At 37.0% G+C, this 22916-nt stretch overlaps 1 protein-coding gene and 1 pseudogene across 1 annotated transcript; both read right to left on the minus strand.

Moving 5' to 3' along the window:
• Positions 1–381: 381 nt before the first annotated feature.
• On the minus strand, positions 382–1037 carry LOC103551600 (olfactory receptor 8B3-like; annotated as a pseudogene).
• Positions 1038–16775: 15738 nt separating this feature from the next.
• LOC103551599 (olfactory receptor 8B3-like) lies at positions 16776–17735 on the minus strand. Its single transcript, XM_008521120.2, is given in 1 exon segment — positions 16776–17735. A coding segment is annotated over 1 exon segment (960 nt).
• Between the last annotated feature and the right edge of the window lie 5181 nt (positions 17736–22916).

The following is a 22916-nucleotide window of genomic DNA, read 5'->3' on the forward strand; positions in this document are numbered from 1 at the left end:
ATGAATATTTCAGATACATGAATACCGCTGTCCCAAAATAAGGGAAAGAGCAATGATGTGGGAGCTACAGGTGCTGAAAGTTTTTGATCTGCCTTGAGAGGATTTGATAAGAAAAATGCTAGTGATGATAAAGATGTAAGAAATTAGAGGGCTGCCCCCATGGCTGAGTGGTTAAGTTCATGTGCTCTGCTTCAGCAGCCCAGGATCCACAGGTTTGGATCCTGAGTGCAGACTTACACACCACTCATCAAGCCATGCTGTGACAGCAACACACATAGAAGAACTAGAATGACCTACAACTAAGATATACAACTATGTACTGAGGTTTAGGGGAGGAAAAAAAGAGAAAGATTGGCAACAGATATTAGCGCAGGGCCCATCTTACTCATCAAAACAAGAAAGAAAGAAAGGACTTAGAAAAATAAAACTGGACACTGTGATATTAATTCCCATGACAATGTAAGCTACTACCTCACTGACACAGGTGCTGCAAGAGAGAGTTGGAGGAGGATGTCACATAAGTAATGGTTGATGATATTAACATTGCAGAAGGTTAATGTAAGCATGCACCTTGTGTGGGAAGTGGATCTCATAAATCCCAACATATATGCAGCAAAACTTATGATGGGACATGGTGATTTTATAAAGCAATGGCTAACAGATGGCTGCAAAGCCATGATAGGCCATTGAGGTCAACATATAGCATTCAGACATGACAAAAAAGAGAAAGAAAAACAGCCAAGTCATGCACCTGACACAGGAGATGATATTCATCTTTGATATAAAGGTCATCAGCATCTTGGGGGTGAAAGCAGAACAGTAACAGAGATCAATGAAAGATAGATTGAATAGGAAATAGTACATGCGGGTGTGGAGGTGAGAATTTAAACCAATAAGAATGATCAAGCCAAGGTTGCCCACCATGGTGACAAAGTAGATCATTAGAAACTGGTAAAAGATGGGTTCTGGAGCTCTGGATGGTCCGTTAATCCAGCAAGAATAAATTCAGTCACTACAGAGTCCTTTCTAGCCAACATTCTCAACTTTGGAAATCTGTGAGAACAGAAGAAGAGTCCACTAATGGAGAAGCCAGCTCTGTTCCTACAAACTCTCATTTATGAAAAGGGGACTCAGACTGGCAGAAATCAAACAAGTCCTCCTTGACTTTATAGGGTTTGAATGTACTGCCACACACAACCCTCAACATTTAAATCACTCTGTCCTTTATTGCATGAGCTGCATGTGACAAACAACTGCTCCTGTCTTCATTAGAAGATAGATGGATGGAGTGGCTGAGGACCAAGGCTACCTGCTGATTCTCTTCAGTAGCAGGAATGTATCCCCCATCTCTGCCACCTATTCATCTGATTCTTCACTTCCTAGTTCCTACTTAGGTTTGCATTAGCCTACTAGACACCTCTGTTCCCCTGTGATGACCATTAAGAAAGAGAGGATTCCTCTAGGGAAGAGAGCATACTGATATCCTGCTTCCTACAAGGATGTCTCTCAGAGTCAATAAGTTTCCAAATGCTTTACCATAAGAAATCATTAAGTCAATAATTCATAACAGGTGTTGAGGAAAGCCCTAGTAGCCTAAGACTTATAAATAACCACACACTCCAGTGTTTCTACACATTCTCCTCCTTTGTTTCATCCTAGCTGGACAGAAAATCAATAAAGGAAAGTGAATGTGCTTTCTTTGGTTCTGTAGGAGGGCATGAAAGGGAAACATAATTAATTTTGATGCTGATCAAATTAGTTGAGTTTATGAAAATGTGTCAAACTGTTTACTTATTATGACAAGCTTTTCTATATGCAGATTTCAATAAAAATTTCTTTTAGGAAAGTCTCTTCTTCCTCTGTTGGTGGCATGTTCTGGATGTGTCACTTGGAACTGCTGTAGTCCACTTGGAACTACTGTAAGGTATGCTGAGAATAATGCAGGAAGTAGAGTCAGAGCTCTATATTTTTTAATTTCTTGTTATAGAAATAAATATTTCTCCTCATTTTTCAGCAACAGAGAGTGAGAGAAAAATAGAAACTTGGTTAACTCACTTTGCTTCCAGTGAGAGAACTCAATGCTGACACTTTTTGTGAGTTTACCTTCATGGTCCTAGAAGAAGAACTAGCTTTGGAGATATCAAAGCTGAGCAGATGTAGTCACAGAGGCTTCTTCTCCTTTATTAGCAAGAGTCAAAGCATAGATCTCACAGTCTGAATGTTCCAGGGGTCATTCTGACTTGCAGATCAAACTTGTAGTTAAAAATTTACTAAGAGAGTGTGAAGAGAAACCACAGACTTGACACTTGAGCCACCATGTCATAGAGCACATGATGTTTGCTTAAGACTTATGATTCTCTTGGATCTAATTAGCAATCCATTCATAGGCCTTCCTTGGACCTTCCCATCATGATCAGTTCTGCAGGGAAGAAATTGATGCCTGTGTTTACAACCTAATCATGACAGTAAATGTTAATTTCTCATCAGGGATTATACATTCCCCAGGGTATAGGAAAATGGATCTTCTGCTGTCTCTTATAAAGATGCAAACAATTAGCATCATTGAAAATTTCATTAATTATCATTCTAGGTAACATATTAGCTTTAGTAAGAATTTATGAACATTTCAGTAAAGTTTATACATTATGCCCTTTTTTAATATTTTGATTAACTTTAAATGAACAATGTTTAAGCATATTTTATAGATATATAGCAAAAGGATACTATTAATTGGTTTCAGAGATCATTATTTTAAGAAAATGTTATTTGATATAATAACAATCCGTTACTCCATGAAAATTTACTTTGGATTGTTCTGACTCAATATGTCTTTACTTTTAACAGATTCAAATCAAATCTGTAAAAAAAAATCACTGTTAATAGGCTTCCATTTCAAGAAAATATCACTTTATAATTTCTAGATATTCCTACTTGTGCTTGTGAAAGGGCAATTAAATTGTATTTGAAATGAGCATAGATTCACAAAGAATTGCAAAAATAACATGTAAAGTCCCTTGAGGGGCCAGCCTGGTGGCTCAGAGGTTAAGTGTGCATGTTCCTCTTCGGCAGCCTGGGGTTTGCCAGTTCAGATTCCAGGTGCAGACGTGGCACGGCTTGGCAAGTCATGCTGTGGTAGGCATCCCACATATAAACTAGAGGAAGATGGGCACGGATGTTAGCTCAGGGCCAGTCTTCCTCAGCAAAAAGAGGGGGATTGGCAGCAGATGTTAGCTCAGGGCTAATCTACCCAAGACATAAATAAATAAATAAATAAATAAATAAATAAATAAAAAATAAAACTTAAAAAAATAAATAACATGTAAAGTCCCTTGAACTCCACCCAGCTTCCTACCATGGTGACATCTTCAACAACTGTAGTGCAATAACAAAACCAGAAAATTGACATTGTACAATAATGTTAACTAGGCTTCAGGACTACAGACTTTAATCAGTTTAGCAGTTTTACATGCAGTGTATGTATGTGTTGTGTGTGTGTGTGTGTGTGTGTGTGTGTGTGTAGATCTATGCAATTTGATCCCTTGTATAGATTCATGTACCCACAACCACAATTAGGATAAGAACTGTTCCACCACCATTTAAGAACTCCCTTATATTACCCCTTTATAGTCACACCCATCCACTCCCACCGTCATCTCTGTCTTCTGGCCACCACTAACCTGTTCTTCATCTCTAGGGTTGAGTCACCTGGATGACAACAAGTGAAATCATACAATATGTAATCTCTGAGATTTGTTTTTTTTCTTTCACTATGCATGGTACCCTTAAGTTTCATCCCAGTACCAATAGCCTATTCCTTTTTTTGCTGAGTAGCATTCCATTTTTTTACAACTCCAGTTTATTCACCCACTGTAGAAATTTAAATATTACTAGGTTCTTGTATTACTATAAAACTAAGTGTTTTATTTATGGAAAGTATTTCAGGCGCAGGTGCTAGAAGATCACAGTTGAGACTGGTTCTTCTTGGAATTGTCTTAAAGCCAACCTGAGTCAAGGCTCTCATTCTTCCTTCTTCAAGAATAAAAATCTGGATACTCATATTTTGAGTAGGTCTTATAATTAGTCAAAGACAAGTAGAACACAAGGTATGTCTCACCATTTCTCTTTGTGAAAATGTACATCATCACTATTGACCATCAACAAATTAGTGAGAAAAAGGCATTTGAATATAATAAAACTTCTGTTATGTACAATTTATCATTTGTCATTCAATCCCAGTATACATGTGATAGTTTCAGAGTTTCAAATCCATGTACCAGTGGGAAATAAACGTATCAACTAGAGTACACCACTTATATACAGTTTTATTTTTTGTCTTGGGACTTACAATGAATAGTCAAATAAGTAAATATTACTGTCACAGAAAGAAGTAACAAATATCTAAAAAAGAAAGTCTAGAATGAATCCTGGGGCACTTAATTAGAGTTGAAGGTAACATGCTTATATTAAATATATATTAAGATGTGTAGATACAGAAAAATTATAGATAGATGATAGATAGCTCAAATAGATAGATACATGGATAGATGTACAAGGGTTTACATACATACACATATTTCCTACCTCTATCTAGTGAGAGGGCCTAGAAGCAATGATACCCTAGTAGCAATGAACACATCCAGCACTCAGACCCTGGTTTTTTAATAACATTCTCTGACAATATGAACTAGGACTCCTTGGAGAAGTGATTTATTTTAGGGCTGGACCAGGGAAACCATAAAATGATGCTGAAGCTTCTTATAGTATCAGAAATTATTGACTTTTAAAAAAGAAGACAGAGTCATGGTCAAAATGTCCCAGGATCCATCCTCAGTGCTCTAAGGACCAAAGCTCAATCTATTTGAAGAATAAAATAAATAATGATATTATTGGATTATAACCCCCCAAATTAAGTAATTATTCATGAATACATATTATTATAAGTATAGGGAAAAGACCAATGTTCCTTGAAAAGAATTTCAAAAATAGCTATCTACCAAACTCTTCTGAAGGGGGTAGGGCTTAGTTTCTCTCTTCTGGACTTAATGACTTGATTTGAAACAGTTTAGTATGGAAATGGAAAAATGTAAATTTACAATGTAGAAACTTGATAGACATTACCTTAGCCAAGTGATCAGCATTAACATCACAGACAAGTCATATTGATATCATGTAGACACTGATATGATAGATATTTCACTCTACATCAATCTTTCAAAAACCTATAAACCAGTCTAATAAGGAGAAAACATCATACAAACCCAAATAAGGGCATTCTATAACATATCTGACCTATACTCTTCAAAATTGCTTTAGTCGTAAAAAAAGGCAAAGACAGAGAAATTGTCACAGATCAGAGGTGACTTGGGAGATATATCAACTAAATGCATCATGACTTCCTAAATTGGGTCTGGGAACAGAAAAATGACATTAGTGGGGAAACTGACGAAATGCAAATAAAGTTAATATTTTTGTTAAAATGTTGTCACTAATGTCAATTTCTTAGCTTTGGGAATATACCCTGGATACATAAGATGTTTGAACTGGGGAATTTGGTTGAAGGGTATATCCAGGAATCCTCTGCATTATCTTTGCAACTTTTGTATAAACCTAAAATTAATTCAAAAGTAAAAGTTTATTTTAAAAAAGCCCAAATCTCTCATCCTAAAAAAAGTGTAATGTTGGATTTTAGTAAATAAACTTCTCTGCAAATTTCAAAACATAAGTTCTTCCTTTCTATAAATATGAAAGCACATTTGCATACACATTCATCTTTTGGGGGAATGGAAAAAAGTCCCACTGCATACTTATAGGGAATCCCCATTTTGTGTCATCTTGGTGCGATACAGTATCCAAACACGCACTACAAAAATCAGAAGAGAAAAAAATATCTGTCCCTACATACCTTGGCAAGAAGAGGACAAGTACATTGACCCTGACTCCGCCAATCTTGTAGTCCTACCTGATATTTAAATTTGGAGTACATTGACCCTGACTCCGCCAATCTTGTAGTCCTACCTGATATTTAAATTTGGAGTAAATGATGCAAACATAATGGTAGAGTTGGGAACAATTTCTGGAGTTGCAGCCATGTCCAGGGACTGTCTCAGTGGTAACAAATAGGATACAGACCCTACAGCCTCAGGGCAGCATTGTGGCCAGGCTGTTCCTCTGAAATACTTCCTGCTCTGGGCCCCTGGAGTAGTCTTGGCTCTGCCTATTCTCCAACCCTGGTTTTACAACCTCCTACCAAGCCTATGAATCCCCAATATTCTTGCTATTAACTCATTTTCTATTTAAAAAATCTAGAGTCACTTTCTATTGCTTGTCAACATAAACCCTGATATGATATTTTTCCCCATATATCTCAGATCCCTTAGATTTAGGCTTAAAGAATTGAACAAGAATTTTTGTTTTTTTAAATCTCAGTGAGGTAACATCTGATTCATCAAGATGGAGTATGCTATTCTTCCCTGCTCCTCCTTTTTAAAACTAAAAATCCTAGACATAACATAACAAACAAACATAGGAAGATTCTGAAAGGTAAAAATAAGGTAGACTGCCAAGTAATCTCAGGACTTGAGGACTGCAGGTGGTGAGCTCTCTGGACTTTGTTTTTGCCTCCTATATATCCCAGATGGTATGCTTGGGAAGCATTCAATCCCAAACCATCAATAGCATAAACCAAAAATATAAGCTTTTGTTAAAGCAAAGGAGTAGAAAAAGATTGGCATAGCGAAATGGAAAACACTTTCTTTATAATACCCACCATACAATCGCTAAAAATTAAAGGAAAAACCTGCCTTTCCACCCATTTCAGTAGGGCCAAGTAGAGAAATAAATTTCTACCCTCTGCTTGGTGGTAGCAGGAAGTGTTTTGATTCTCTTGCAGGAGTGACATTAGCAGGGCCAAGTGGAGACTGAACTTCCAATGCATGTCTGGCAATAGGAAATGGCAAACTGATGCCCTTACCAGCAGAGTGTAAATGGGGCTGAGCAACAATCTGAACTTCCTTACCTACTCAGCAGCAATAAAGCTGAACAAAGTGACGTTAATTGGCATTCCACATTTGGTGGGGCCAAGTGGGGAACTGAGCCTCCATCCCACCCAACAGAAATGAAGTGGAATAAAATTGTATCAGACAGTCCTACTTGTTAGACCTATTTCCACTCCATATTGTTGTCATTAAGGTCCATCATGGGGCTAAACTTTTCCTGCCCACCTAGCAGCAACAAAGCATTTTCCACTTTTGTTGTTCCATTTTGGCTGAGGAGGTGTCATAGAGCTGAAGTGGAAATTAAACTTTTACCTCAGGTGTCAGTAATAGGATGATACAAGGCAGCACCTCAACTTTACTGGGGTGATGTTCAAGTCTCAGCAGGGATCTGAATAACCACAGCCACCTGCAACTGCACAATACACCTAAACAAGGTGACTGCTTGCCAAAAAAGAAAATAAAATCTGATTCATAGTCTCAGAAATAATACACACAGTGTATACAATTCTAAATCACTCATCATATCAATAACAAAGACCACCAGAACTTGAAAATGAAAAATAAAAAATCAATAGCCAACATGGAGATGCCTCAGATGTTTGAATTATCTGAAAAGAATGTTAAGGTAGCAAACATAAGAATGTTTCAACAATCAATTGCAAACACTCTTGAAACAAATGAGAAAATTAAATATTTTAGCAAAGAAATAGAAAATATAAAAAAAGAACCAAATGAGACTTTTGCTTCTGAAGATGGAGAAGATATACTTCCCTTATTTCTCCCACTAATTACAGTTAAAAACCCTGGGCATTATATATAAAATAAACATAAGAATATTCTTAAAGGTGGAGAAGAGAGAGTAGGCTGGCTAGGGAACTGAGGACCTGAGGGAAAACCCCGTGATCAGTTCTCTGACTTTACTTTTTGCCTTATATGCCTCAAGCTTGGAGCTGGAGAAGCTGGCAAAAAAAAATGCCAGTAGACATCGACATTAAAAAACAACAACACAAGACGTTGTAAAATAAAAAGCACAAACAAAAGCCAGTGCTCTCTAGGAAAAGGACCAGGAAAGGATAGCTTAGAAAAACAGAAACTTTCAGACAGTAAGTGCTCTACTCTAGCCAAATACCCTAGAAAAAACTGACCCCACCTACATCCATGGAAGCAAAACTAACTGAGAAGCCTATACTCTACCATCATGGGCTATAATAAATTGTATCAAATACATACACAGACACACTCACTCTGAAGAAGTGACACAGGGGACTAGTGGAAAGTCAAGACATTTTCAGTCAGCCAGCAGTGATGAGACCACCCCAATACAGTGTCAGTGGAGAACACACGGGGAGTCAGAACTCCCATTCCCACCCAGCAGTACTGAGGTATTACCTCCATTGAATGTCAACAAAGGATGAGTGGGGAACACAAACTTCTAATTCAACCTGCATGAATGAGATGATTCTTTCTCTTCCCCTGCCGAAGCAGTGTTAGAAAAGGCCACCAGAAGTGTAAGATTTAAATAAGACTCAGGGTCTCAGAACATAGTATAAAATTGTTCAGGTTTCAATACAAAATCATTCCTCATACCATGACCTGAGAAGATTATCCATTTAATCAAAAAAGACAATCTATAGATGCCAACATTTAGATGTCAGAGATGCTAGAATTGTCTGAAAATCATTATAAAAAAGCTTCAAAGAACAGTTAGGAACACAGTTGAAACAAATGAAAAAATAGTCTCAACTAAGAAATAAAAAATCTCAGCAAAGAAACAGAAGACATAAAGAAGAACTATGTGGAAATTTTAGAGCTAAAATTAGCTAAGTTAGCGAAAGGACTCAACAGCAGAATGGAAGGGGAAGGAAAGAATCAATGAACTGGAATATAGAACAATAAAAACTGCATAATCTGAAGAAAATCCAAAAGAGACTGCAAAAAAGTTGAACAGAGTCTCAGGGACCTGTGGTACTATAACAATATGTCTAATATCCAAATCACCAGAGCCCTGTGAAGATGAGAGAAAGACAGCAACGTTGAGAAAGTGTTTAGGGAAATAATAGCTGAAACTTCTAAAATTTGGCAAAAGACATAAGTACACAGACTCAGGAAGGTAAGTGAACTTCAAACAGGAAAAACCCAAGGGAATCCATGCCAAAGCACATGATAGTTAAACTCCTAAAACTAAAGACAAAGGAAAAATGCAGCAAAAGAGAAATGATACTTTATCTACTGGTGAAAGGATAATTTGAGTGACCGCCAATTTCTCATCAGAAACCACAGAAGCCAGAAATAAATAGAATAATATTTCTCAACAGCTGAAATAAAATAATGGTCTTCCCAGAATTCTATATTCAGTGAGAATATACTTTAGGAATGAAGAGAAAATCACAACACTCTCAAAAAGAGGACAAGCAACAGAATTTATTGTCAGCATCTCTTCCCTTAAATAATGGCTAGAGAAACTCTCCTAAACAGAAGGAAAATTACACAAGAAAAATAAAACTTAAAATACCAAGAAGAGGGGCCATCCCCATGGCCAAGTGCTGTTTGCTTCACTTCAGCAGCCCAGGTTTGTGGGTTTGGATCTCAGGCATGGCCCTACTTCACTTGTTGGCCATGCTGTGGAGGCATCCCACATACAAAATAGAGGAAGACTGGCAATGGGTGTTAGCTCAGGGCAAATCTTCCTCTCAAACAAAAAAAACCAAGAAATAATAAGTATATGAAAAGCAAAATATGGGGAAATGTAATAGGTTTTCATTCTCTCTTGGATTTTCTAAAATATGTTTAACAGTTCAAGCAAAATACATAACACTGTCTCATGTGGTTCCAAATAATACATAGGGCAAATATTTAAAACAGGCATATTATAAATAAGAGGGGATAAATGGATGTAAAAGGAGGTGGGTTTCTATACTTCATTTGAACTGCTAGACTGTGATATATTAGGTATATATAATTTAATTTCTAGAAAAACTGGCTTAAAATACTATGCAGAGATAAACAGAAAAATCAAAGTTTCACTATAGAGAAATCAAAATGGAATTCTAAAACAAGTTCAAGTAACCAACAGAAAAGCAGGAAAAGGAAAACAGAAATGAAAAAAAGAGAAATAAAGAAAAAGAGAAAACCAATGGAAAACAAAAGATAAAATGACAGGTATAATCCCAAATGTAGTCAATAATTATATCAATACTAAATATAAATGATTTAAATACATCAATTAAAAGACAGAGATTGGAATCATGAATTAAAAAAACATAACCCAATTAAATGCAGTCTAAAATATGCTCATTTCAAAATATGCATGGCATGGATCTACACCACTCATCAACAGTCATGCTGTGGCAGCAACCCCTACATAAACTACAGTAATATTGGCACAGATGTGTTAGCTCAGGCTGAATCTTCCTCAAGCGAAAAGAGGAAGATTGGCAACAGAGGTTAGCTCAGGGAGAATTTTCTTCAGCAATAAAAAAAAGAAAAAATACTAACATAGGGAAATAGAAAGTAAAAGAATGGAAATAACTATATCCTGTAAATATTAATCAGATGAAAGTAAGTATGGCTATATTTATATTAGATAAAATAGATCAGAAAAAAATTATCAGAGACAAAGACATACATATTCCATGATAAAAGTTTCAATCTGCCAAGAGCACATAGCAATCATAAATGTGTACACACAAAGAACAGAGCTCAAAAATATGTGAAATAAAAACTGATAGAACTGAAAGGATAAATAGACAAATGTGCAGTTATGGTTGGAGACTTAAATGCTCTTCTCTCAACAATTGATAAAAAATTAGACAAGAACATTGAGAAGGAGGGGCTAGCCTGGTGGCGCAGCAGTTAAGTGTGCACGTTCTGCTTTGGCTGCCCGGGGTTCACTGGTTCGGATCCTGGGTGCAGACACGGCACCACTTGGCAAGCTATGCTGTGGGTAGGCATCCCACATATAAAGTGGAGGAAGATGGGCACAGATGTTAGCGCAGGGCCAGTCTTCCTCAGTGAAAAGAGGGGTACTGGCAGCAGTTAGCTCAGGGCTAATCTTCCTCAAAAAGAAAAAAATAAGAAGGATATAGAGAACTCAAAAAGACCATCAACCAACAGGATCTCAATGACATTTATAGAATATTCGCTTAATGACAAAAGAATACATGCCCTTTGCAAGTGTCTGTGGAACATGTACTAAGAGTTCCCATATCCTGGGTAATAAAGCCAAGCTCAATAAATTTAAAGGAAATGAAATCATACTGGATGTGTTCTAAGACCTCAAGGGAATTAAACAAGAAATCGGCGACAGAAAGATAACAGTAAAATCTCTGAAGACACGGAAACTAAACAACGTATCTCTAAATAACCCATGGAAAAATACATTTAAGATTGCTGATTTAAGATTAAACATATAAAGAGCTTGGAAGATGGCACATGCATCATTATAACAAGAAGAAGCTATACAAACTGAGAATAAATTAATTTTCTTGGACCCATCAGAGAACTGAGGTTGAAAGGAAAATAGTCACTGTGAAGTAAGGAGAGACAGGCTCATGCAGAAGACACGGCCAAGATCAACTTACCTGGAGGAGGCGCTGAACCAATAAACTTGTAGAAACACTTAAATGGTGCTTTTGATGAATTTCTGAAGGCTGAGCATAGACCATGGTAATAGTGAGGAACTTTTGAGAACCACAGTTTTAGTGAGACTGCCACACTGTCTAAGACTGTGCCTCTAGAAATCCCTCCAGGTTCTCATAGTGAAGATCTGAGAAATAACCATCATGGTTCTGGCACGAGACAGAAAAAGCAATAATTGTGAAATATACCCCGAGCCTTCTCCCATGCTCAAACATAGTCCCATATATATATATATATATATATATATATAAAACATAGTCCCATGCTCAAAGAAAAAAAGACTTTGCCAGAGTGTTTTCCCAGTTGGGAAGAAGCCATGCCTTCCAGTTCAGCTTTCTCTGACCTTCCTATACCCATCTAAGGAAAAATAAATAGTAATTAGGCATGAGGGCATCAAGGAAATAGATTGTAAATACTGCAGTCAGGGAAAGCAGTAGGAGATCAAGGAAACAAAAAGGCTATGACACTGGAGAAACATCTGTGAAAGTCACAGCCCCACTTAAACACTGAGATTTAATCAGATGATTATAAAATACTCCCATCCTATACACTGTGCTACCACACCAAGAGGAATCCAGTATAATCACAGTGAATAACAGCTGAAAGATTTGCAAGATGAAGACACTCTCTGAGGAGGAGTATTTATGGGAGTGCAGAGTCAAATGTGGGAAAACAAACTTGAAATTTGAAGACCTGGTACCTGAAGATTCTACAAAATTAAACATAGACAAAATCCTAGCCAGAATACCAAAAACTCTCAAAAAGATGGCAATTTACCCAAGTTGTTAGTGCCAGATACAGCATGTCTATCTTTCAACAAAATATTACAAGGCATGACAAAAGGCAAGACAGGAAAATACTGTCTGAAGGATAATGCAAGCCACAGAAGCAGACTCAGACATGAATCAAATGTAGAAATTATTGAAAAGGAATTTAAAATAACTTTTAAGAGTATGCTAATGGCTCTACGCAAAAAATAAGCAATATGCAAGAACAGAAGGGTGATATAAACAAAAAGATAGAAACTCTAAAGAAATTATAAAAATAAAATGCTAGAAAAAAACAAGCACATTAATGTAAAGGAAGCATTCTATCTACGTGCTCATCAAAATTCAACACAGGATAGAAAAGAGTAAGTTTGAAGATAGGTCAATGGAAACTTCCCAACTCAAATCCAAAGAGGAAAAAGAGTGAAAAAATAGAACAAAACAACCAATAACTTTGGAACAATTTCAAAAGTGAGAAATATGCATAGTTGGAATATCAGAAGGATAAGACAGAGTGGAGCAAAAGAAATATTTGAAATAATAATGGCCAAGAATTTTCTAAAATGAATAACAGACACCAAACCACAAATCCAAGAAGCTCAGAGAACATCAAGCAAGATCAATGCCAAACACACACACACACACACACCCCCAAATGTAGGCTTATATTCAAACTGCAGAAAATCAAATACAAAGAGAAAATCTTGAAGAAGCCAAAGGAGGAAAGTATTTTACCTATATGGAACAAGGATAATAATTACAGTGGAATTTTCATCAGAAATATCCAATCAAGAAAAGAATGGAGTGAAATATTTAAAGTGTTGAAATTTTTAAAAGTCAGCAACCTAGAACTCTTTAGCCAATAAAACTATCCTTCAAAAGTCAAAGTGGAATAATTACTTTCTCATAGAAACAAAATCTGAGAGAATTTGTTGCCATCAGACTTGTCTTGCAAGAGATATTAAAAGAGTTCTTCAGGAAAAATGAAAATAATATAGGTCAGAAGCTTGAATTGATATAAAGAAAAAAAAGCATCAAAGAAGGAATAAATACAGGTAAAATAAAATATTTTATTTTTCTTATTCTTAATTTAACTAAAAATAACTGTGTATTTAAAATAATAGTAAAAATATGTTGGTGATTATAACATGGATCAGTGAAATGAACAACAGCAATGTTATAGTGGACAGGAGGGAAGAAGTAGAAATATTCTAAGGTACCTGCACTACACATGAAGTAGTATAGTGTTATTTGAAGGTGGACTTAGACAAATGTAAAATGTGTACTGTAAACTATAGGGCAACCAGTGTAAATATTTTAAAAGAAGTATAACTAATATACTAAGAGAGAAGAAAAATGGAATAATATAAAACGTTCAATTAAATCTGAAGAATAAAAAAAAGGAGGAAATGTTAAAAAAGAAGCAAAGAACATGTGGAAAAGCAGTAAGCAATTATAAACATGGTAGATGCTAATCCATGTATATTAATAATCACTTCAATTTGAATGGTCTAGACACATCAATAAAAAGATAGAGATTTTCAGAGTGGATAAAGAAACAAGCCACAATATGCTGCTATAAGAAACTAATTTCAAATATGAAGACAGGTTAAAAGGATGGAGAAATATATACCATGTTATAACACTCAAAAGAATGTTGGCTCAGATATGTTAACTTCAACAAGCAGAAATAAGAACAAAGAAGCTTACCAGAGACATTTCATCTTTAATTTAATTAAAGAGAGGCATTACAGAATGACAAAGATTAAACAGGTAGAAAATTCAGTAAGGAACCATACTACCTGGACAGCAAATCGATTTAATCTAACCGAACTTTATAGAATTGGGAGATGAAATAGCATCCAACAACACATTGTTCTCAAGTTCATATGGAACAAGGACAGGTTTCTATCTCTTCACCCAGACTACTGATGAAACAAGCATGGTTTGTATGCTTGGGGCCAGCTAAGAATGTAGGAAAGGGGCAAGCAGTTTGCTGCAGAAAGCACAGCTCTCTGAAATTAGTTTCTCCTGGGGCTTCTCCCCTGGAAGTGAGGGAGATGAATGGAGCATGCCTCCAATGTACTGGCTTTCCAAGACTTGTTGTATAACCTGGATTCCAGTAAAATTTGCTCAGAAAGTCCCAACTCTGCACAAACATAAAAATATTGACTTCCTGACATCTTGATGAACATTATTTTTGTTAGTCTTGAAATTCAAAGTGAATTAACAAGAAGATTTAAACAAACATGGATTGGTCTTTCAGTAAAAGTAAATTTAATAGGTATAGCTTTTGACCATCAAATTTGATAGTGCTATATTTAGCATTAAAAGATATGTTTATACCATGAATTCAACTCTTTTTAAAAATAGTTCAGAGCCAGCCCTGATGGCCTAGTGGTTAAAGTTTGGCACACTCCACTTCAGAGGCCCGGGTTCAGTTCCTGGGCGCAGAACCACACCACTCATCTGTCAGTAGCCACACTGTGGTGGTGGCTCACATAGAAGAACTAGAAGGACTTACAACTAGAATATACAACCGTATACTGGGGCTTTGTGGAGGGAAAAAACAAAAAGAGAGAGGAAGATTGACACAGATGTTAGCTTATGGAGAATCTTTCCCAGCAAAAAAAAATATATATATAGATATAGATATATATCTAGATATAGATATATATTTCATAGTATTTAGTACCTACTTCACTTATTAGTGAACTTGATGTATTTAGTAAATATTTTGTGTATTAGTTTGCTAGGACTACCATAACAAAATATCACAGACTAGGTGGCTTGAAGAACAGAAATTTATTTTCTCACAGTTCTGCAAGCTTGAAATCCAAGATCAAGATGTCAGCATGTTTGGTTTCTTCTGAAGCAACACTCCTTGGCTTGCAGATGGCCACCTTCTCTCTGGCTCCTTACATGTTCTTTTCTCTGTGTGCACACACTCGTGTCCCTGATGTCTCTCTGTGTGTCCAATTTTCCTTTTCTCAGCAGAAATATCACCTTTTCAGAAAAGGCCTTCCTGACCACACAATGTGGAGTAAATACATGGTTACACTCTGTATCACTACTTTAGTTTAAAACTCTGAATAGCATTTTTCTGATCTATTGATATGTACCTGTCTATTTGGTCATCCTCTGTCTCCTCCTCCTGCCCACCTGCACTCCAGCTCCACCTTACTGTAGACAATTAGCCCTAGGAGAGCACAGGCATTGTCTACCTTATTCACCACTTTATGGTTAATGTTTAAAAACAGAGCCTGGTACAGGATAGGTGTTCAGTTTCTACTTATTAATTAAGTAAACCACATCAGTTGTACACTGTCACCTCTGAGGCAAAAGGGAGGATGAAAATACTGAAGGGAAAATGCTGGCTGCTAGTGAATTAGAGGTTTTAAAGTCTATCTGTGGAAAGGACAACCTCTGCTAGGGGCCAGACTCATCGCTGAGTGATCAAAGTTCCATGTTCTCCACTTCAGCAGCCTGGGGTTCGTGGTTTCAGATCCCGGGAGCAGACCTACTCCACTCATCAGCCATGCTGTGGAGGCATCCCACAGATGAAAAATAGAGGAAGACTGGCACAGATGTTAGATCAGGGTAATCTTCCTCACAAAAAATGTAGCTGCTAATAATTGGTAAACAGTTCTAATACAATTTTTCCCAGTGAAGACATAGCATGTTCTATTACCCACATTTCTTGCCCTGAAGTCCCAAGAAGCAAAATACAACACAGTTTTCCTTTTTTCCTGACTGCTCTAAATGGTTATCTTAGTTTCCTGTCCTTAGAAATTGAGATCAGAAGAAAAATATCCCTTTACCACATTCCCTTAAGAATACAATAAGAACAGACTATACAGTGGGGAGAGAGGAGCATCTCCTTATACTGCTCTCCTTTTTGGAAACAAAGGAATCTTCCAGACAAAAGCCCCTATAGCACTCAAAAAGACCACCCTCAGCTCCTCAAACTCAAAAGACTTTCAATAGAGATTTATTAACTAAAGGAGGAAATGACTGAATCTAAAGTCCACCAAAGTCCATATCTTCATGACAAAGCTTCACAGGAATTCCAGACATGCCTCAGTCAAAAATCTCACAACCTTACCATTTCTGAAATTATCATCATTCAACCTTTTCTACTTAAAAACCTATAATTTCTGAAAATAAGCTGGAGAATGACAGACTCCAACTACTTTTCCTACTTTCTATGAAAGTGTGAAGGATTGATCCTCTTTCTTTTGTTGTCTTTGTGAAGTGATTTATATAGTTAATTTACTCCACTATCAAAATCATTTGCATTTCTATTTTGAATTATTACAATTCTCTCCATAGCTTTATACATTGTGTATCCTTACTAAGTTCTGGTACCTATAACTTACACAGATTCCATTGAGGAGAACACCCTTTTCTTCAAAGTCTTATTCAGGGCAATTTTGACATCTTTATTCCTCAAACTGTAGACGAAAGGATTCATCACTGGACCCACAATGGTATAAAAAACTGTAGATACTTTATCTCGATCTAGAGACCCAGAAGAAGGCTTAAGATACATGAATGCTGATGATCCAAAGAAAAGAGAAACAGTAATTATGTGGGAGCTGCAGGTACTGAAGGCTTTAGACCTTCCCTCTGTAGAACGAATGTGAAGGATGTTGTAGAGGATCAAGATGTAAGAAATGGAGATAGTGAGACTGGGCACGATTACATTGATGCCCACCACAATGAAAACCACTAGCTCATTGATGTAGGTGCTTGAGCAGGAGAGCTGGAGGAGAGGAGGTATGTCACACATGTAGTGATTGATGATGTTGCCATCACAGAAGGTGAGTCTCAGCATACATACAGTGTGGGCCACAGCACCCACAAACCCCATCACATATGCACCCGCCATCAGCATGAGGCAGACCAGATGAGACATGGTGACATTGTAAAGCAGGGGCTTACAGATGGCCACATATCGGTCATAAGCCATTGATGTCAAAATACAGCACTCATCAATAACAAAGAAGGAGAAGAAATAGAGCTGAGCCATGCACTCTGAATAAGAGATGATGTTCTGCTTCACAAAACTCATCAGCATTTTGGGGGTTATAACAGAGCAGTGGCAGAGATCAATGAAAGAAAGGTTAAAGAGAAAGTAGTACATGGGAGTGTGCAGGTGAGAGTTCAGACCAATCAGAATAAGCAAGCCAATGTTCCCCACCAAGGTGATAACATAGATTCCTAAGAAAATGAAAAAGAGAGGCAACTGGAGTTCTGGCTGCTGTGTTAAACCCAGCAGGATAAATTCAGTCACTGAAGAGTCATTTCCTGAGGCCATTCTTCCCTAGGACATATCTGTGGTAACAGGACAAAAAGATAACATTAAAATGAGCAATTAGTTCTTTTCACCCAACCCCATTATAATGAGACTGAGACCCAGAATAGAAGAATGAACTGAAGCCCATCCTTCAGTGTACCTTTGTTGTCTCCATTTTATGAAGGCTGAGAGAATGTTTAAAGATGTATATCAAAAAGACATAAAGGGCAATTTCTGTAAGGATAAGATTCTGGAACCCTGTAATCACTCTTGACTCTACAGCATCTCTGTTTCACTTCTGCTTTGGCAATCTACCAAGCTCGCCTTGAGGATAATGGTCATCTCAGCAGAGAGAAGATGTGTCATTCCAAGGAGTCCTTGGCTCCCATAGAAGAGATTTTGAAGAATAACAAGACAAATACAATTCAACAGTCACCCTTCTGCATCAGGACTTCAATCCTGCTGGGTTAACTGGGCTCAGAGAAAGAATATGATTTCCCTCCTCCCTGAATGTCACACAGAGGCTGTCCACAGGCTCTCACAGAGGTCCTAATGTCTCTTCCTGCTGGGCTGCAATATAAACTCAGATCAAAAGTCAGATTTGGATCTCTATAGGAAGCTTTCAAACGCTCAAATCAAGGTCAGCTCACCTTGTTAACACTTCTCCACTATTCACAACAGAGGTGCAAGTGGCTCTGATGAATTTTAGGGGTGAACAACGCAAAACAGTGTTTTTCTGGTATTGTTTTTGTTTTGAGTGCACATTAGACTAAGGGAGTCAGAGCACAGACCTCAGAATCTCAGACAAGATTCTGAGAAGCCATGAGATGCAGATAGTGATTTCGATGGTAGCTGTTCCCAGAGTATCCTCTCCTGCCTAGGTTGTAGTAAATAGCATCTGCTGGTGCCTAAAGAGCCACCTGCTAATGTGACCCAAGGGAATTTTATGAGTTGGGAAGTCCTAGGGATCTAGTTAAAAACTGGAGGACTAGGTTTCCTTAGTACTTTCCCCAGAGATCAGGCTTTGCAGCAGAGAAATTACCTACTCTGCATTTACAGCCTAGTTCATGATGATAGCATTGGCTTATTGGAAGTACACCATTTTACGTACGTTTTAGTTTCCTACCAAATGAGCACATCCCCAGATAGAAAAGCAAGATGACCATTCCTGCATCCACAATGGTTTCTTCCTAGGACGCATCACTATATGGAATAGTATACATTTATCTGTTTGTTGTGTGTTCCCACCACACGTAAACATACATCCATGCACCCAAGTACATTTGAACATAAGACCAAATAGATTTTGTCTATTTTCTTTGGTGCCATTTTTGCATCACCTCAGAGCAACACTTGGCATATATGTTAGATACTCAATAAATATTTTTATAATAAAAGAATGAGTCAATGAGGATCCCTTTCTCATCTTTCTTGGAACTTATACTGAATATTACAAGATTTCTTACCCTGCAGGCAAAGGCTTACGGAGTGTCAACGTTTTTCTTTGTGAACCTGAGTGTGGGACAAGAAAAACATCAATAAGGCATGTAAAGACCACTGCTGAACTTTTAGATGACATCTCAGAACACTTCAGATCAGAGTTACTGAGCTCAGAGGAAAGAATATAATTCCCATCCTCCATGAATGTCATATAGAGGACTGCCAGAAGCTCTCAAAGAGGTCTCAATATCTTTCCCTGCTGGATTGCAGCATAGACTCAGATCAAAGTCAGGTTTGGATCAGTATAGGAAGCTATCAAATACCAAAATAAAGGTCAGCTTACTGTTGGAAACTATTAAGCCACTCAAGATTTTTACTTTTTTTTTGGAACAGGATGGAAATAATCAAAGTGCATGCTTAGAAAGATTAATGTGGTGAGGGCTGACAGAATGGACTGTCATAAGAGAGACTGGCAGCAGAGTGAATTGTGAGAGGTAATTACAATAGTCAATAAATGATGCAAAAAAGGAATGCCCTGAATTAACAGCACGAATATGAGTAATTCCAGGAAGCAAACATATGCGAGAGATGTTGAAAGGAAACTGATCGTAACTTCTCACAAAGGGGATAAAAATAGACAAAAAATTCTCAAAGATACTAGCCTAGGTGTTTGGGTAAAATATGACATTACCAAAAACAGAGAACTCAGCAAAAATGGAAATATTCATAAACATCATGCATTCAGACTTGAACATGTTGGACTTGAGTTGCCAGCTGGACAATAAAGTAGATGTATACAGCCTAAATAAGGCTACATAAAGCTCAAGAGAAAGAACAAAATATGAAAGAAAGATTGGAAGATCATTTCCATGGAAGCTGAAGCAATGGAATTAGGTGAATTTAATGAGAGAAAGTAAAGAGAAAAAGAACAGACAGGCAAGAAAAATGCTTGGGAAATTCCTCATATCAGTTTCACATATAGGATAACTGAAAACCCAGGCATTGCTAAAATGAGTCCCAATTATTGTTCTCAGGCCTCTCAATGTTACAAGGGGACCAAAAATTCCTCAGGGTAAACTTGAAATGTTTCACAAGAGATAGACATTCCTTGGGCTACAGCAGTGATGAGGACCTTGGAGATTCATTAATATGTGTGTTTTCTATGGAAATGTTAAGAACTCTTATTTAGGTGATGCAAGAACCAGAAACACTCCCTCTAAGTTTATATTACATTAAATCACATTGCAAGGGAGGTTTATGCCAAGATTCTAAGCTAAAACTCAAGGCCACTCTTTCACCTTTAATACACCAGCTTAAGTATGGGCAAAGACAGAATGAGTGTAGAGAGACTCTGAGTTAATTCTTACATTGCAAAACTATGTCAATACCTTCCTTTCTTTCATCTACATATGAGTCACTTTAGCCTAATCTAGTTTTAACAGTGTGTCAAATTGTTATCATTTTCACTGAGATATACCACAACGTCTTTTATTCATTCCTGACTCCTTTTTAAGTAACTCAAGCCCAATATGTTCTAATTTGCCAAAGTCGATGGTAATTTCAGTTTATTTTATACTGCATAATTATAAAAATGCAGAAAAGGAAAACGCATTTTTAACTAAATAGATTTTTAATTTTCAGGATTATGTCACACTGAGCTAAGCTGCTACAAGTGTCCAAAAATGTTGACTAATATATTTTTTTTTAATATAAACATTTAACTTAGGCAATAAGAAGAAAATCACATCTTCAAGTGCCAGGAAGGAAAAAAGAAGCCAAATCTAATTGAGTATATCTGGAGTGGGGTGCTAGATTCAGTATTTCTAACAACATCCCAGATAATGCTAAAGCTGCTGTTCAGATGATGACCACCTTAGGCCATCCAGTGTTTTGATTGGCAGATGTCTATAGCATATGGCAATTTTTTCACAGGTTAATGGCTATTTAGATATAGATAGGGCAACATGTTCTGGGCTTGATAAGAGGTAAAAGAGCCAAGTATACTTTAGCAATTGAAAGGACAATGGGGTTGGTGTGAGGTTGAATGGCAGCGGTTTCCAACACATGAGGGAAGTCAGCTAAATGCCAAGTGATCTCATCAGAGGCCGTATACCCAAACCCTGGCTTCCTGGGATGAAAATAAATGAATAACTGCTACATATATGAACAAGAATAAATATCATAAACATGTTTTGAATATAAAGAAAATGCAAAAGGATAGGCACAATATGAAAACATTATGCAAAATTTTAAACATACAAAACTATTCTAATTGTATTTTATTTATCGGTACATACATAAGTCATAGAATTATAAAAACTGTACTCTGCAGAGGAGGAAAAATTTCTCCCTACTTTCTTAGAGTCTCCAGATGGGTCTAAGAATTAAACTTATGTAAGACAGATTAGTGGGAGAAAAACATACAAATTTTAATTATCTTTTTACATGTTCATGGGAGCCTTCACAAAAAAAAATAAAGAACCAAAGAAGCACTTAGTGCCAAATGTTTATACAGTAATGGACAAAGAGTAGTACATTGTGAAAACAATTGTGACAAGACAAAGGGGCTTCAGCTAGGGTAAAGTGACTAGGAAGATAAGGGTTAGTTTAACAAGGTTTGTTTGTATAGATTTCTCTTGGACTTGACTCCCGCAACACTGGTGATAAGAATGTTTCTTTCTTCCAGGTAAGGAGGACATCTTTCAGATATGGCTGTTTGAGGCTATAATTTTTCTCTGAGCACTGGCTTTGCTGTGTCCCCTAAGTTTTTCTGCCATGTTTTTAGACCTTCTTTTCTTTCTTTTTTCTATTTGAGGATGACTGGCCCTGAGCTAACATCTGTTGCCAATCCTCCTCTTTTTGCTTGAGGAAGATTGTCACCAAGCTAACATCTGTGCCAATCTTCCTCCATGTTGTATGTGGGATGCCACCACAACATGGATCAATAAGTGGTGCGCAGATTCATGCCCAGGATCCAAACCCATCAACACTGGGCTGCTGAAGCAGAGCACATGAACTCCACCACTCTACCAGAGGGCCTGCCCCTTAGACCTTTTTTTTATTTTTTTTAAGATTTTATTTTTCCTTTTTCTCCCCAAATCCCACCAGTACATAGTTGTATATTTTAATTGTGGTTTCTTCTAGTTGTGGCATGTGGGACGCCACCTCAGCATGGCCTGATGAGTGGTGCTATGTCTGCACCCAGGATCCAAACTGGCGACACCCTGGGCTGCCAAAGCAGAGCACATGAAATTAACTACTTGGCCACGGGGCCACCCCAAGACCTTATTTTTAAAAACAGTTTTATAGTAACAGAAAAATTGACAAGAAAGTATAGATTTCTCATATATTCCTCCACACACAGTTTCCCTAATACTAACATTTTACAATAATATGATACGTTCATTAGAATAAATGAACCATAAAATAATAATTATATTAATTAAAGCTGATAATTTACTTAGATTTTCTTGGCTTTTACATAATACCTTTTCCAGTTCGAGGATTCCATCCAGGATACCACATTGCACTTAGTTGTCATATCTGTTTGAGCTCTTATTGGCTGTGACAGTTACTCACACTTCCCTTGTTTTTGAAGACCTTAACAGTTTTAAACAGTACTTGTCAGTTGGAAGATACTTATCAGGTATATTGTAGGATGTCCCTTTATAGCACTTTGATGATTTTGTCATGATTATAATGGGGTCATGGGTTTGGGACAAGAAGATCACAGAGGTAATGCCATTTTCATTACATTATATCAAGGATATAAACCGT

The sequence above is a fragment of the Equus przewalskii genome, chromosome 6, assembly GCF_037783145.1.
Source record: "Equus przewalskii isolate Varuska chromosome 6, EquPr2, whole genome shotgun sequence".
Taxonomy (NCBI): Eukaryota; Metazoa; Chordata; class Mammalia; order Perissodactyla; family Equidae; genus Equus; species Equus przewalskii.